General features: G+C 43.6%; 1 protein-coding gene across 1 annotated transcript in view; it reads left to right on the forward strand.

Annotated features, from left to right (window-relative positions):
- ATRNL1 (attractin like 1) overlaps positions 1-17,874 on the forward strand; it is a 449,173-nt gene that overhangs the window by 360,507 nt on the left and 70,792 nt on the right. Inside the window, exon 28 of the mRNA XM_054728743.1 lies at positions 3,718-3,832. Coding sequence (XP_054584718.1) covers positions 3,718-3,832 — 115 coding nt within the window. The remainder of the gene's footprint in view (positions 1-3,717; positions 3,833-17,874) is intronic.

Genomic DNA, 17,874 nt, shown 5'->3' on the forward strand with positions numbered 1-17,874 from the left:
GCACAGTTGTTAAACAGTGAGCACTTACATTGACTAAAACATGGAGCTTGTGCAGAATAAAAGATGAGGTTTGATGAGTGCGTAGACACAGGAGCCTGGCAGCCCTGAAATGTCATTTTGGACTCCATTTTACAGAGATGACAAAGTGGCAGCCCTCAGCCCATGAGAGAGAGATTTGATGTCTTTAAAGAAAACTTTCTGGTTCACTGTAGTCCCTGTCAGCTTTGATTGTCTTATCTGTGAGTTAAGATAATCATCCAGGATAGTTTTCTTTCGCACTGTAGACAGTTACATAGTAATTAAGCACACAAGCTCAGAAGATAGACTTCACTGTTCCAAATTCTGGGTTGGTCACCTAGTAGGTCTGCAACCTCAGTTATGTAAATCTTTGTGCTCGAATTGCATCATTTGTAGAATGACAGTAGTCCCTGCATAATGGGTAGGATTCAACCCACCTAAGCACACAGCATAGCACAAGGCATAACGCAAGCACTTACTAAACGCTAGCTGTTGTTGAGCTGCTCACCTGGGCCTGGAAGGAATTTGAGTTTGCAAGCCCTGCTTTGGAACTACTAGAAGTTCTTTGAGAAAGGAAGTAACAACTTTTTATCTTCGAGTCCTACAGCGTTGGACTAAACCCTGCTGCTCCAAGGACGTCAGATCATTGTTAGGTGCTCAGCTGCTGCACTTAGCGTTTCCAGTGGTGAACATCAGTGTGATTGCTCAAAGTGAGCCTCTCACTCACTCACTCCCTTTTTGAGAGAGCCAGTGGGGAAGAAAAAGCCAGCAGCCAGCTTTGCCCACTGGTCTCTTCCAAACATCCCGTGCTTCTCAGAACAGCAGTTGCCCAGGACAGATCAAATGGCGGCTTCACTTAGAGAACATTGTGAATTTCAAGAATTGCAAATCCTCAGGATTCCAGAAGCTTCTCTGGTAACTTGCTTGTCTCTACTAGCTGAAAATTGGAAAGGGGTTAACATAGAATTGTTACCCACCCAACACAACAACTTGGAAATATGAGTGCAATCATTTTAAAAACACTAAGAGTGAACAAAACAGGTCTTTTGTAAAAGTGCTGCCCGCTTTATAAACAATGACTGCTAATTACATAACTGTCAGTGATGTTTCCTGGCACGGCCGCACTCCAGCTTCTTTCGGTACAACAAATAAGAAGATGCCTAAAAGGAAATCACAGTTGCTAAGTGCTGTGGGCAAACCCAGGCCTTATCTCTTTCAAAGGCAGCCATGGAAAAGGCATGATAAATTGCACACTTCAGTAAACACGTTATGTCATTGTGGAATGATTTTGATTCATGCTTATGTATTTATCATGGAACAACTGACAAACCTCAAGGTATCAGCAGTATCATTCATGGGGTTTTGCTATTTTATGTTGCAAAATTCAAATGGCATAAAGTTGTTGTTTTTTTTCGTTTTTATTTAAAAATCTTTATTGAAAGTGGGCTTTGTCCCAGAGTCTTTGGAAATAATTCTCTTAATTATGTGAATTCCTGCCAGAAGTGTCAAAGAGCTGTGCTAGTCACTAATATTTTCAATATAATGAATAATTCATATTTTGCTATTATCCTTTTATAAAAATTTTATAGCCAAAAATAGACAAGGTTGTAAGCCAATTTGATTTTTAAATAGAATGATAATCTCCTTTTGTATGGCTTATCAATATAAAAGACATTTCTGAAGTTTTCTGCACAATAGCCATAGAATTAAGAGGGGGAGAGCATTCTTTTAGGAAGATTTTTACAGAAGTGACTTCTATGCAAGCATAATTTCTTTTGCACAGTCAAGGTATTTCACCGCAGTCTTTATCTGTCACTGCGTCTCAGAAGTTTGAAGTGTTAAGTAATTAAGTCATTTTCCACCTGAAATTTACAGGGTTTTTGTTGTGTTTTTACCACTTTTCCCCTTCAGTTAGTGTTTTGGGCATTAGCATTTAATGTTTCAAACCTTAGGAACAGCAGAAGTCGCCTGACAACAGTATCCACCCATGTGCTCTCAAATGGTTTCTTGTTTGGCTAAATCCCCTAAACCAAAAACCACTCTCAACTTTGCTTTGGCTTTTTTGTTTTATTTCACTGTAATCCGAAAAGCTGCCTAATTTTCATAATCCACTATTTTAACATGACTGGATATTTTGGATACTGCCAGCTATCGTATTAAGAGCTTACAAACAAAAGAGCAAAGAAAACCTTGCCTAATGGTAGAAATGATAGGTTATTCCTTAGGGATATTAAAAAGGACTTTAGTATTGCTAATATATCACCATCATTGAAGCCTGAATTTATTTTATTTTCTCTTAGTATATTTTAACCAATTGACCTTCAAATATACTTTGCATTTATTAAATTAGAATAAATTTCAGTAGACTTGAAATATGGCTCAAACAAGTCGTAGTATTTTTTCTTCTAGCCTTGGACTAGGACAAGCCTATTCTCTAAATATTTACATCATGGGAGAATGTCTATGTACTTATGCTGATTTTGACTTAACATTTTCAAAAGTAAATCTGTTAAAATAAATGTAAGCTTTAAAGTGTAGAACCATAAATCATGTAACGTGATACAGGTATTGCAGCATGGCTTCCAGCACTTTCTGTGAAGATTGTTATGCCCTTTCCTTCTAGCACAATGGCCACTTTCACCTTTCTATTGAAAACTCCCAAAATGGATGTGCGTGGGGATAATTTTCAAACATGAGATTTCTGTGGCTGTGAAGGAGAAATTCTTTATAACCACATAAAACCATTGTCACCAGAAATTTCAGTCTTAAGTTTTACATGAAAGGGGACATATTTTATTTTAATGCCTCATTCAACTTTCTGGAAATGGTAGTATTCTAAAACATTCTCGCCGAATGACTACACCTGTCCGTAAGTCCTCTGAAAAGTTCAGATGCCGTCAGTGAAAAAAACTAAGCATTTGTTGTAATAATTAAAGCAGTGGTATGTTTTCTTCTACTTAATGTGGCATAGATGTTGCTTTGATATGTCACCCATCTCACACCTGCAGTTTTTTTAGGGTAATAGCCAAAACCACCATTTCTAAACTAAAAAGATATCAAAACTCTGGAGACAGTGAAAAGATCAGTAGTTCCCAGGGCGGAGCGAGGGGGTGGGCTGCACAGGGGGAGCACAGAGGATGTTTAGGGCAGTCACACTCCTCTGCATGGTGCTGTGATGGTGGATAGGTGTCATATACATCTGTCCAAACCACCGAGAGTGAACCCTAATGGAAACCACGCACCCGGGTGGTTGGGAGGTATCAGTGCAGGCTCTTCACTTGGAACAGTATCCCTCTGGTGGGGATGTTGATGTCTGGGAGTCTGTGAATGCATGGGGGCGGTAGGTATTGAGAAAATCTCTGCACCTCCTCTCAATTCTGCTAAATTGAACCTAAAACTTAAAAAAAAAAAAAGTATTAAAGAAAATAAGGCCAAAAATAGAAGAAAGCAAAGAATACTTTGCAAAAATATGTACCAATATGTAAGTCCCCAAGAAAAATGTCTTTTAAATGTTAATGGCCACCACTACAAAAAATATTACTACAATAAAATATTTAATTAAACTATTTAAAACTTTTACGTGGTGTGTCCCCAAGCACCGGGAATGTGCAGTTTAGCTGACAGAAGCACAGACAGGAGAAAAGTAAAATAGCGGTATCGTGTCATTTCCGCGAATTGAAAATGAGTTTTCTTTTTCAGGGGGCCCCGAAGCCCATAGCCATTGAGCCGTGTGCTGGGAACAGAGCTGCTGTCCTGACTGTGTTTCTCTGTCTGCCGCGAGGATCATCAGGTGCCCCTCCCCCTGGGCAGTCAGGTAAGATGAATGATGAGCCGTCAGCAGTTAAGCAAAAACACATTGACTGAACAGAAACAATAAACAAAACTACCAAACAGCGCCATAAACACTTTTACATGGTTCTAATTTAGAGTATGGTAAAATTTTATTTGGCTGCAAACTTCTACCCAAATATCTAGATATCTGCATTGCTGTAAGTTCAGATTTTTTATTGTTTCTCTTAGAAATATATGTTGAATGTGCGTCTGTTTATATATAATATACACACATATGTGTGCTCACCCCCTCCCTCCAAAATTTTTTGGTTGTTGTAATTACAGTGAGAAATTTCACTAGCAGGGCAAACAAGTTCTTGACCCTTGGGGTCAGTTTCTTTTTTCCTGGGATGTGCATCTTAAAAGATGCTAAATTATAACTAGAAGTTTGTTTTATAAATACGGAACCAAATTAGCGAACCTGCATGCATGTTGGAATGTTTTAGCAGCATCCGAGGATGATTGCTTGATGCAGCCATATCGGTATTATTGAGGTTCGTTCTTGCCCAGCCCAGTGGCTCAGCTGGTGAGCATCGTCTGTGCACCGAAAGGTTGCCGTTTTGATTGCAGGTTTGATTGCAGGTTTGATCCCCAGTTGGGGCAACTGATCCTATCAGTGATGTTTCTCTCTCACAATATTCCTCTCTCCCCATTCCTCTCTCTAGCAGGTCCTCAGGTGAGGATTAAAAAAAAAAAAAAAAAAGTATGTTCTTGTGTCAGCACCAGTCAGGTGGGGTTCCTGGGCCAGGGAACCCCAGGCATAGACAACCATTTCCTCTGATTCTCCTTTTTCCACATGAAAAGTGTACCTTGAATTGTGGGGTAACCTACCACATGTAACCTTTTAGAGGCCTTCCCATTGCTGTGGTGATGTCCATACTGCAGACATGTTCAGTGTTAAGGATAACTTTAAGTAAATAACAAACCATGCTTATTTCTCTCTTATCACATATCCTATTCCATTTGCTTACAATTCCTAATTTTTCTTTCTCCCAATTGTCTTCTCTACAAACCTCTTCTTGACATGGATGCTTTTTGAGGGCAAGGGTAATTTCCAATCCATCTTTCTGTTCAGTTCCTCCTTAAGCGTAAAATAAAGCGCCCGAGCTCTGGCAGGTTTTCAATAACAGGAATTGATGATGAACCCGCCTCCCCATGTATTTTATCTTCTCTCGATTCCCTCGCTAGCGTATTTTATCTTTTCTTGACCTTGCTCCTCACCTTCTTGATTTGTGTCCAACCAGACACAAAAACAGAAGCTACTTTTTACCTGATAAACGTAAGATACTCTTGTAACAGAATTTTTCCCATACGGGGATAGATCTTTTCCATTACTTTTACACTCGTCATTTAGGGTACACTTGTCATTTACGATGCAGGAATTTCTACCCAAAGTTCATTTGTAGCTGCACCTTCTCAGACACTGAGTGAATGCCTCCTCTCCTTTTAGAGCCACCAACGTGAAAGGGATGCATAAGTAGGATAGTTGGGCCCTGGTCAGAGAAGATGGATAATTATAGGAACTGTGCCCAGCTAATGGAAGTATTGTTTTAAGGCTGGGCCGGTTTCCAGAGCAAACACTTCACTAATGAAAACAAGTCAATGTGATAGACACCAATGTTCTTCTAGGTCCTTGACAAGATGACGTACCGATGGGCAGAGCGAAGGCATCTGCCAATACTCTGTCCCTTTACCCTTTGAAATCTTTGTGACGGATCTGAAAGAGCCGAGTGGCACTGTGGCCCATTACCTCAGCTGTGTTTTAGTACGGATGCATCATGATTGCTGGTGATAATGCTGGCTTAGTGTGCATAAGCCTTAGATAGGGCTTTGCAAAGTGGTTTCCTGTTTCTCACATTTAATCCTCATGACAAGGCTGTGTTATAAAACTCACTTTATAAATAAGGAATCGAAGCATAGACATCTTCATATTTCTACACTTGAGGAATAATTGAGAAATACTAGATTATGAAGTTGAACAACAAAAAATGCTTCCTGTTAACAATGGGTTAATTTTTCCGTATGGTTTATAGCAGAAAGCTTGTTTCTCTATAATCCACAGCCATGTCTTCACAAAGCCAAACATTCGGAAGAGTGCTGAAAATGCCCACAGGGTGGATACAAGCAGATAAAACCTTGAGCTAACGTACCATGCTTTTCACAGTGCCTGCAGATGGAACTGTGTTGAATATCTATGTGCACAATTCAGAATGAGCTTGTTTATTGTTTTAAAAAAACTAATGAACTTATTTTCTAGCTATCCTTATAGGAGTAGGAAGATTCTTTGATTTTACTTTTTCAAAATATATTATTAACTGCTATCTGGAGTCTACTTAGGAATACACCAAGAACATATATTGATGGATGGATAGTAGGATGGGTAGATGGACAGATGGCACAAAACAAGTAAAGTAAATGTTAATGGTAGAATCTAGGTGGTGGGAATTCTTTCCCCTTGGTTTATGTTTGAAATGTTTTATAGTAAGGTGTGGGAAACAGTAAAAAAAATTAAAAATCTTAACTTTATTGGGTAAAAAAGACAGTATCTAAAAGAGACATTTTCTATTGTTCACATCTAAGTTTTCCCTAAACAAGGCAAATTCTGACACCAGTTTACAAACTGACTTATTTTTCCCCTCTTCATTCAGATATTTGGTGTGAGCACAGCCAATTAAAACTTACCATCTGTGAGCCTGTGCTGATCAGAGGGCCCTGTACATAGAAAGCAGCTCCGGAATGCTTTTGATGGTGATGAGAGGAGACCTGGGGACGGGACCTGTAGCACCCAGGCCCATCTCTGAGCCTCAGTGAACAACAGTGAGCAAATGGACTAGCATTCAGTCAGTTTCCCACATCGCTCTCCTAGGAGCCCTGTGTTCTGAAGAGCCTCCTCCAGTGCTGGTGCAGGGGGAGGAGGTTTGGGGGCGCTTTACGAATAGACTGCGGACCCCCACCTCACCCCACCCCCACCGTGAAGGACAGAGCACCAGGAGTCTTCTCCTGGCTCCTGGGCCATTTCCATCTCCAAATGTTAGCATATCTATTCAGTAATTAATCAGCATTAATTATTAGATTAAAGGTCCTCCTGCAGTACTTTGCACAATCTCAACATTTGTCATCAGGCTCTCTTTCGAAATGCAGCTTCCTACATGTCGAGTGCTGCTGTTCATAATGCACACTCCTCATCCCCGTGAACGAAATCACTCAAGAGAAGGAGGAGTCTGTGGGTATGGAGGATGCGGAAGCCTATGTGAGCAGCTGGTCTCCCAGAAACTCAGTCTCCCCACTAGCAGATTAGTGAGTCCAAAACATTCCAGTGGCGATTTTGCTCATCTCTGTTCCGTAGCAGCGAGGACATTTTTAAAAATTTAAAAGATGGCATTGTCTTTGGACTTCATTCTCTTCCACCAGCAGTAAGTATTGCTGAGTAATCATCCGACACAGCCCTGTGGTGTCTGTCTAACATGTGTGAGGTCCCTTCCATGGCTCTCGTCTTCGCAGAGGTCAAAAGAGAAACTGCAGATTCGCCCTTCAGATCACCCCAGGCACTAATCTCTGTTGGTTGTCTTCAGTGTTATGCATGTAGGTGTTTGTGAGCAGTTCTCCCTCTAGGGCTGTGGTCGGCAAACTGCGGCTCACAAGCCACATGCGGCTCTTTGGCCCCTTGAGTGTGGCTCTTCCACAAAATACCACGGCCTGGGCAAGTCTATTTTGAAAATGTAGCATTAGAAGAAGTTTCAGTTTAAAAAATTTGGCTCTCAAAAGAAATTTCAGTCGTTGTACTGTTGATATTCGGCATTCCTGGTGCTGGGCTGCTCAGGTTCCCTGCTCCTCACCCCATCATTCCTGGGCTTTCTGTAAGCAACCACTGCCAACCCCGCGGCTCTCTCGGGTTAATGTGGGATTTCTGATGTTGACATGTGTACACTGTGCGGTCACTTTCTCTTCTGACCTCCACGTGGCTGAAAAACTGACATCCCCATGAGAACAGGGCACATCAAGTCACTCTGTCGCGTGACACTAAACAACCCAGCACGTCCCCACTCACCTTAAACAGCAAGGTCCCCTCGAGTTTTAGAATCACATTGAGATGAAAAGTGGACAAACTAAACAGGCCTCTTTAAAAGCATCCGTTGAAAAGGGTAATGATGGCTGTCAGTTTGTGATGAAGGATTATGGATTTCATGGTTGATGGGTTCTCACTAGTAGGATGCAGATTAACTTTTTTTCAGTGGCCCGCGTGTCCACTGCCGATCAGGAGTGATGTGCTTCAGCTAAAAATGGAATTTTGCCTCATGCGTGATTGACTCAAACAGTGCCAAGGAAGAAGGCTGCTAGGAAGCCTGAGGTTTTGACAATTTTGTTCTCTAGGCTGAGAAGTTTGGGCTGGATGACCAGATTTTTTTTTTTTTTTTTGAAAAATCTAGAAATGTTGTATAATGTTCAAAATTATAGTCTACCCATAGTGTCATGGGTAATGATGACAAAAAGAGAACTTTGGTTTAATTAAATGAAAAGTAGTTTGGAGAAAGAGAACTAGAAATTCTGAGCTTTATATACATTCATTATATACTTTATATACCTTATTTGCTTCATATACATCAGCTTTATATACATGTATTATATGCTTTATATACATGTACACAGAGAGGCACTTTATATACATGCATTGGTTTAACCTTCTAAATGACTCTGCAAAGTAAGTATTATTATCCCAGTTTTACAGATTAAAAAATAGAACTGAAACTCACGTGAGATTAAGTGACTTGTTTGGGGCCAATACAGCTAGTGAGTGAACGAACCAGAATTCGAACCCAGGGCCACCCGGTGCTCAGCCCATGAGACTCTCCCTCATCACTGTGCTTCTCTGGATAAAGATACAGGGCTACTCCAGATGGCCCTTATTCCTGAAAAACCTCTCTATGCAGAATCAAAGAGGAAGGACTTGAAGGATTCTGCTAAGCATTTGGGTTTAAGGAGGCAAGAGGGATAGATTTATCTTTCCTGGCGATTAAACCCCAGAAGTTTTGGGAAATGCAAATAATGTACGTGCCAACTTCACATCCGCTAATGAGACTGTGGCGCAGTGTGTGTTAACAGCAGTGGAGGGCATGCTGTTATAGAGAAATGACTTATGCTGGTGTGTGAGCTGCAGACTTGATACCTGGATCCAGCTCTGGCACCCACCAATGGTGTGACCCTGGGCCAGCCCATTAGTCTCTGGGTCCTGTTTTCTCACGTGTAAAATGATGCCATTGGGTTAGATTCCCAGGATGCATTTCACGCCAACCTTATTGTACATTTCATGCCAAGCCACACCAGGTTGGGGTAAGAAGAGCAAATCACTTGTTGCTAAGAGGTACCTTAACTTATCTTTCCAGCCGCTGAGGCCCAGCTAAGAAACGATATTCCCCTACACTGCTTGTTAGTGATGAAACATAATTAGCACCACTCCTTAAATTTTAAAAAAAACTTCATCATTTTATGAATGAAGACTTGTTCCCAGTCTTCTCAGCATGTTTAAAAGATGTATATAGTTCATAGCGCCCCCATTTGTGGAGTGAGAAGAAGGAAGCTTACAGGGCCTGTGAGAGGCAGGAGGTCCTGGTGAGTCGGAGCCGGGCTGGGAACAGGCTCTGGTCCGCAGGCTCTCAGCAGTCAGTCCTCTTTCCTCTGCAGCCACATGGTAGAGCTAATGCACGTTTTTCAGAAGCCATGGGAGAGTCTGGGTTGGTTTCCTTCCACACTCTGCCACCGCCTCTCCGCACCTGTGGACACACACCTGTTGATCTGCTCTTCGCACTCTCCTGTCAGAAGTGGCTAGAATCAGAAATGAACCCACTAAATGCTATCAGAACTTCATTATTAAGATCTGGCAGGGCGGTTGGTTACCTTTTACCCTCAAACCCGTAAGTGTCTTCACAAAGAAGCAAGGAAAAGGGGGCACTTCCTGGCAAAATAAAGTGCTAAGTTAGCCGGAGAGCCCAGGGAACCGCAGAGATAAGAACTACTGTCTGAGCTTATTGTTCAGTATGACTCTGTGTCCCCAAAATATATGTGCCTGATTAAAAGGGCCCTAAAATCAACAGTAGGAAACTATTTTACCCTCTCTCCAAAACACAGCTGCTATGAATCTTCATTTGCTACCTTTATTCATTGAAGAAGTATTTAGGAGTGTCTGCTACACGGCCAGGCACTGGGTCTACAGGAAGGAACAAAACCGAGTTCCTTCCCTGGTCCAGTTACAGCCTTTGTGGAGATAAACATGCCGCAAGTAATCATGCAAATAAACCCATCATTACAGATTGTTTAAGTGCTCTGGGCAGAGTAGACCTTGCCATGAGGGAGGTGACAGGAAGCTGAAGTACAATGGCTAAGCAGAGTAGCTTTCTACGTAACAACAAAGGGACACACAGTCATTAAAAGGCCCTTTCCCCCTGTTCTCCTTTCCCATCACATCTGTGGTGTTTGACTGGGAATAGTCCCCATCTTGCCTCCTCACCTTCTGGAAACTTCCCCTCTTCTGCTGCCCCATGCCTTAATCTACCTCAGGTACATAGAGGTAATGGATAAATATACTTGGAGATAATGGATACCGAGCACCTCGCCTCTGTCCCTGGTCTGTTCATCTGCCTTCCCTACAGGAGGCGGCCCCGAGGCGTGGTCCTTGGCCAGTGCCTCCTCCTGCTCCACCTTCTCCCTTTAGGAGCCTGCCCTGTCCTACGTCATGCTCCCTCAGGGGACTTCTCAGCAGGTAACACCCGACTCCGTGCTCCCGCCAGCACCTCTCACCTGTGGAGCAATAGCATCTCAATCGGGATTTGTTACTCTTTGTGTTTTTTTTTGTTTGTTTGTTTGTTTGTTTGTTTGTTTCAATTACCGTGTACAGTCAATATTATTTTGTGTTCATTTCAAGTGTGCAACAGAGTGGTTAAACCATCATATTCTTTACTAAGTGTTCCCCCTGCTATTTCCAGTACCCACCTGGCCCCATACATGGTTATTATCATATTATTGACTATATTCCCTGTGCTGTGCTCTCCATCCCATGACTGTTGTGTGACTACCGCACTGGACTGCTCAGTCCCTTTATGGTTTTCACCAGGTCGCCCAACCCCTTCGCCTCTAGCCACCATCATGCAGAGCACAGACCTGTATCCATGCAGCTGTTTCTGTTTCGTTCATTTATATTTCTCTTTAGATTCCTTATAAAAGTGAAATCATATGGAACGGGTCTGCTCTTCTTTAGGAGGGAAGTCACTCTTCCTTCCCCCTCTCCCCTCTTACCATGCCTGCCCCCCAGACCAGCTCTCCTCCCTGCCTTCCCTGTTTTCATAGTGAAAAGTCCATTCCCGAGTGGCTCAAGCTTGAAACCTTGGCGTTGGCTTTCCTTCTTCTCTGTCTCCCCTTTTCCACCCAAGGAATCACCAAGCTCAGAGGTCTCACCCCCGCAGCAGATGGCTCATCCTTTTGATATCCTTGCTCCCTCCCTTCCTTTGTTCAGGCACGGGTTGCCTCTGACCTGGGCTTCTGCCACAGACAAGCACAATGCTCTCTCTCCCTTCCTCCTAAGCCTCTGCTGACTCTGCATTGCCTGTTGAAGTAAAACCAGACATCTCCTCTGGGGCGTGAGGTCCTCCCTGACCTCTCCTCCCCCTTCCTGCAGGCTTAGCACCCACAGGGTCCTTGGTGATCCCTGCCTCCCTGCACAGCTCCACTGGCAAGCTTGTTGGAGCCCTTGGGCAGTTATTTTAACCTCCCAGGTCCTCACTTTCCTTTTCTGTAAAATAAGGAAGATGGCTGGATAGAATTTAGTCCTCTTTATGATTGCTGTTAAGCCTGTAGTTCCACACATATGTTTTTTTCCTGTGATTCCATGAGCATACATGTGTGGTCTGCGTACTCACTGGTTCCTTGTACGTGAACCACCCTCTCCCTCTCAGCTGCCTGTTTGCAAAGCCCCATTCAAATGCCACGTCCTCTTCCAGGAAGCCCTTCCCGTTTCTTCCATATAAATTGGACATTATGTTTTGATCATTCAGGTAGGATTCAAGCTACATATCTTAGGGACTACAATCAAGCCCAGTACTGTGCCTTTGGTGAAAAATATCTATTGAAACTCAGATTTAAGGTTCATGGAAAATCAGAACATCAAAGAAAGATGACACAAATGTCCACGTATTAGTTATGCTCAGGACAGATAAACTCACAAAATACATCTGGCAAAAAAAAGTGCCAATTGCTGTTTTTGTTACCATCAATTTGTGCCATTCATTGTGAATGTAGTCTGTGCTCTTTACCCCTCTCTCACTTCTCACTTCTCTTTCCCGAATGAGGAAAATGAACCCATGGAGTTACTTATAACTTCCACACACAGCCACACAGTAAATAAGCAATGGCACCAGAATTTAAAACCGGAAAAATCTCATACCATAGGGCTCTTTCCAACTCTTCCTCTCTTTTTTTTTTTTGGGGGGGGGGGGAGGGTGTGGGAGGAGGGAGGATTTTTTTATTATTATTATGGTTAAAGACCACTAGCCCTGAGCTTCTTGGGACAACACAAGCTTTTCCTTTTACGGACCAGGGTCACTGTAAAGTGACATGGCCAGTATCCTCCCATTTGAGATTTAAAATTTTGTCTCGGTGCCATTGTTCATTGAGGGGCATTGACTGCCCTGTAAAGAAAACAAAGACAAAAATGGGTAAGAAACTTGAAGAATAGTGAACCACACGACTAATTAACATGCCGCAGAGTGAGTGAAACACTCCAAACTGCACTCGCATCCTTTCCAGGCCGAGCAGCCAGAGACCCTCACATAAACAGAACTTGCGGGCGTGAGAAATGAGGCCACGCGCACGGGAGCACGGCCAACACATTTTTCTTTTCTTTTCCTTCTCCCACCTGCCACCCTTTCAGGTATTTCTAGAAATGACTGGTAAATAATTACTGTGGCCAAAGAGAAAAATAGGAAAAAGTAAGCACCTCCACAAATCAACTTACAAAGCCAAAGGGGAAAAGCAAGATTTGTTTGGAATAAGCAAGCTGCCTTTGAAGCAGCAAACTAAGGATTGTGTAGGTCTGGCTAAAATGCACAGGCTAAATCCCTCCACCCCCGCCCCCCCCCCCCACCCCCCACCCCCCGCCTCAGGAATTCTTACCATAGCTGCCTCCAAGGTCTGTGTATAACATTGCCAATTAGGAAGACATTTTCCTTTTAATTGGTCGTGAATTAAACAGGCCTGCTTTAGATGGGTTTAGAGGAATTTAGCAGAAGCCTACCTCCTGCATTTAACAAGGATGGACGGGTAATCCAGGATGTCAGAGAACTTGAGACGTTTTGATGCTTTAGAAGCGGCCTTCGGAATCATCTAGTTCTATCCCGCATGTTTGCAAAAGAGAAACCTAGGGAGCCAGGGATGGGAGAGACTTGTCCGAGGCGCATGCGCTCCTACCTGATCAGGGACCAGAACCAAGGCCTGGACCTGTTATGCAACGAGTTTATGCTGCCCCGTTGCAAAAGCTAGTCAGAGAAAGACAATAGTAACGATCCTCTTTTTACCAGAAGGCAGGGCTGCACACTCTGCCACTGGGGCCCAGAAATCACAGGCAGAAGGAGCTAAACCCCTAGATCCAAAAAAGGAAGGAAACTTGAGAAAATATTTCCTCTTCCCAGCAAATAGACGGAAATGTTAAGGAAATGCAGGTCAAGGGCCCCAGGACTTCCTTCTTCTCACATCAACATTTTTCTTGGGACCACTTCACAGGGCAGTGGTCCTTGGGCAAATCCAGAGGGCGTGGATTCAAGTTTGAATAAAAATTCTCCGTTTTACTGATTAGCTGACTTAATCTCAGACCCTCCATTTACTGTAAAGTACCTAAAAGGTATTTTTGAGTTTGAATATGACTTCATTCTTTTTTTTTTTTACATTATTTTATTTTATTTATTTTTTATTGTTGACATATTACAGATGTCTCCCATTACCCCTCCTTCCCCGCTCTATTTCCCTCCTCCCAGTCCCTACCCACCTCCCCAGGTATTTACCACCCTGCTGCCCATGTTATAGGCTATGCATGTGACACACACACACACACACATACACACACACACACACACACACACACACACACACAGAGGTATGCCAGTCTGTCCCGTGCCTCCGTGCTTCCGGTCTTATTTTGTGGTCAATTCGTTTGGCTCCTTAGATTCCACAGATGCTGAGATCATGTTGAAAGGCCCGGTGAGGACCAAGCCCAGGGGTAGTGTTGTAATTCTCACTTACAAATCAAGGCAACAGCGGATATAACCATGGTAACTCCTAAAGCCAGAATGGCCTTTCCTTAAGGGCTTTTAGGGAAAGATTTAACCGCCCTCTGAAAGTGAGTAATTTACCCACCCCCTTTCGTCCGCCTTTTTCTTTGCAAATAAACATGACTCGAGTCAGTGGGGCCAACCTGCCTAGCCAATGGGCAGCGAGTTCAGAGTTGACACACAGAATAAAGCCCCGTCACAACGTAAGGGCAGCTCATCCGCTTCCTTAAGAGCCAGGAGACTAGATTGGTCCTCAGGACTCCAAGGAGGTGGTTTGGGGGTGCTGCCTGGTCCCTGGGATCATCGGTCAGGAGCCTGGGAGGCATAAATGGGTTCTTGCCCCGGGAACCTGCTGTCTGACATAATCTGAGCGGAACCTAGAAGTCTGGCCGCAGTGTCCATACGTTCAGGCCCCTTTATTCCCCGAGCCAGGCCGGGATCATGAAATCAATAGCAGACTGTGCCGCCCACCGCCCCCTTGCTCCCCATCCCAATGACAAATGACTCCTTGAGTGTCCTGTGTGGCAATTAGCTCTGAATGCAGAGCTGTAATGGGAAGAGGCCGAGGCCCATTTGTATTCAAAACTTCCCTAGCGGAGTGGAAAGGAAACCGCTGTCCATATTAATAGATACATAAAGTGTATAAATGGGATCATTCCGTTTCACTCTGTGTGTGCATTCCATTGTGCAACTGCAGAAACACGCAGGTAGGAAGGGCACAAAATGACATCTGGCTCAGCCAGCTGCTGGCAGCCACAGCTGGTGCCCCGTCCAGAGACTTTCCCAAAAGGCAGGCCCATAACTTCCGGGACTAATTCCTTCTGCTGTTGAACAGTCTTCACTGCAATTGGATCCCATTTTCTTTCTTCTTCTTCTCATCTCTCCAGAAACAGAGAACAATAGGAGCCTGACTGTGCTCCTTGGGGTAACCTGTCCGGTGGCAGACGGCGGTTTTTGTTTGTTTGTTTTTAAAATATATACTTTTATTGATTTCAGAGAGAGGAATGAAGAGGGAGAGAGGGAGAAACATCAGTGATGAGAGAGAATCATGGATTGGCTGCCTCCTGCACGCCCCCCACTGGGGATCGAGCCCACAACCAGGCATGTGCCCTGACCAGGAATCGAGCCGGGACCTCCTGGTTCATAGGTTGACGCTCAACCACTGAGCCACACCTGCTGGGCGAGAAGGCGGTTTTGAAATCACCTCCCAGCCTGTAGTTCAAGTTCAGTCCAGTGCTCCCAGCCCTTCCGTCCTTGGGGAGAGCCTGGATCTACCAGCTTGGGTCACCGTGTGACTCTGATGCTGCTCTTCAACCTTCCCGAGTATCGCTGGCTCCAGAACCCGGGTGGAAAGGGACTCTGGGGTAGTTCTGCCCTTTGTCTGACAGTGAGGAGCCTGAGTTCTCGGAGCTCACGTGGCAGCCAGTGCTGGGACCGAGAACCGAGGGGCCCTCCCGGGTTGCTTTCTCGGTGCTTGGCCTCTCTGTTAGAACTGACTGCCCCGCTCTGCTGCCTGCTTTCCCATTCACCCTTCAATAGGATTTCTCTGTCCCTTCCTGACCTTCTCTGCCATTCTGCCCATTTTTTTTCTTGCACAAAAAAGGGAAGACATTTGTTTCTCTGGTGTCTTCAGGTCATTTTTGGAGTTTCATCCTATCCTTCTAAACCCCTTCTCATGCCCCATGCCTGTCATCTGCAAAGATGGTGACTTTGAGGAGATATTAAATGCCTCACTCCGCTAGGTTCCTAAGTGCCTTTGAAAAGACCCCTTGTTATGAATACCCCACACCTCTGTCCCTTTGCAGGGGCTAGTTCCTCTGCTTGGACCGTCCTCCCTCCCACACCCAGCACCCATACCTCCTTCTTTTCACCAATAGACTTGCTAATTCAAGGGTCACTTCCTCTCTGACACTTGTCCCCATCTCTACCCATCCTCAGTCCACTGCTTGGGTTTTTTATTTACTATTATAAAATATTTAGTGCCCTCTCTGTTCTCCACGGACAGGCTCACATTAGGAACGGTCCCCTTATTTGTCGTTATATCTCCCAGGAGAAGTGGTGCCTAGAATATAATAGAAACTCAATCTATTTGCCTTCTCTTGGTCACCTGTCTTTATTGGCGCTAACTTCCCAGAGTCCAATTCTTAAGCTGGCTGTAAATTAATCATTTTGACCCCATTTTGTCCAGTTATTTGTTATGTGTACCTGACTATAGATTAATTATAGATGGTTCTCAGGTTTAAATAGTAGATCGCCTGCCTGGCTGGGATGACTCAGCGGTTGAGCGTTGACCCAGGAACCAAGAGGTCACTAGTTTGATTCTCGGTCAGGGCACATGCCTGGGTTTTGAGCTTGATCCCCAGTGGGAGCCATGCAGGAGGCAGCCAATCGATGACTTTCTCTCTCTCATCTATGTTTCTACCTCTCACCCTCCTCTCTCTCTAGAAATCAATAAAAATATATTTTAAAATAAGTAAATAGTAAAAAGCCTTCTTGATGTCTGGCCTAAAATGTGGCTTAGGAAATAGAATAAAAAACCATACTGTGGTTAAAACAATGAATCTCTCACTAGTAACAAAGGCTGTTGTTTCAGCCCCACCCTAGAGACCTAGGTCACGTTAGTCATTTTGCAGTATGTGCTTTTTTTCTATGTTTAAAAGATTTCTTTGGGGTTTTTGTTTTGTTTTTCATATATAAAAATCTCTCTTTGATTGTTTGGTCATTCATAAGATCATTGTCTGATTCTTTCTAAGACCATCCTTTTTCCTATTCTTAAAAATGAATGCTTCAGAGGTTTTTCTGTATTCTCGGTGCTTTAAGCCAGATCAGAGTCCCTGCACGTGTCTGGGTGGCCTGGGTGTGAGTGACAAGACGCTGCTTCTGCTGTTTGGACCACCCCATTCACAGCCTCCTCTGGTTCTTGCTTCGTTATCTGGCTTCTGTGTCCTTTGTTGCAGGTTTTCAGATCACCGCTGTTCTTTAAGGCTGAGATTTTTCAAACACCTCGAGTCTTTCTATTTTTAGCATCATTTGTTATTAGCCTTTTTTCTTGCATGTAAAAACAAGTCAATCCTTTAAGCTCAGTGCATTACAGATTACATTCTGGTTCCCTTTATATGTCCGATGGGTCACTTTCTAGTCTTTGTATTAATGCTTTTCACTCTCCCCAACCCGTCAGCAGCAGCATCCTTTCCCAGCTTCTTCGCTGACTTACTGTCTTGTCAGGATCCTCCTAAGTTCCATTTTAGTTCTTTGTGAAGCTCCTCGCTGCCCATATGAACTTCCCCTCAATTTTCATTTTCCATCTGCATTAAAAGTATGTCTAAGAAATGCAAATTAAAACATTACTGAGATATCACTTCTCACCTACCATTTCTTCACCTATTATGTTGGTGAAACATACCATTTCTTCACCTATTATGCTGGTGAAAATTAAAAGGAGGACAGCACGTTGCTGGTGAGAATGCAAACTGGTTCAGCCCTCTTGGAGGGGAACTCGGCATTATCTGAGAAAACTGCACTTGCAGTCTTGTGACCTAGCACTCCCACTTCTAGGAATATATTCTAAAAGCTGCCTCCAGCAATATGAAAATCTGTAGGCATTGGTTATTCATTTCAGCATTGTTTGTAATCACATCATATTGGAAACAGTGTAAATGACCATATATAGAGAAGTAGTAAAATAATTTATGGCACCCACAGTGGAGTAGAGTAC

The sequence above is a fragment of the Eptesicus fuscus genome, chromosome 17 (assembly GCF_027574615.1).
Source record: "Eptesicus fuscus isolate TK198812 chromosome 17, DD_ASM_mEF_20220401, whole genome shotgun sequence".
Taxonomy (NCBI): domain Eukaryota; kingdom Metazoa; phylum Chordata; class Mammalia; order Chiroptera; family Vespertilionidae; genus Eptesicus; species Eptesicus fuscus.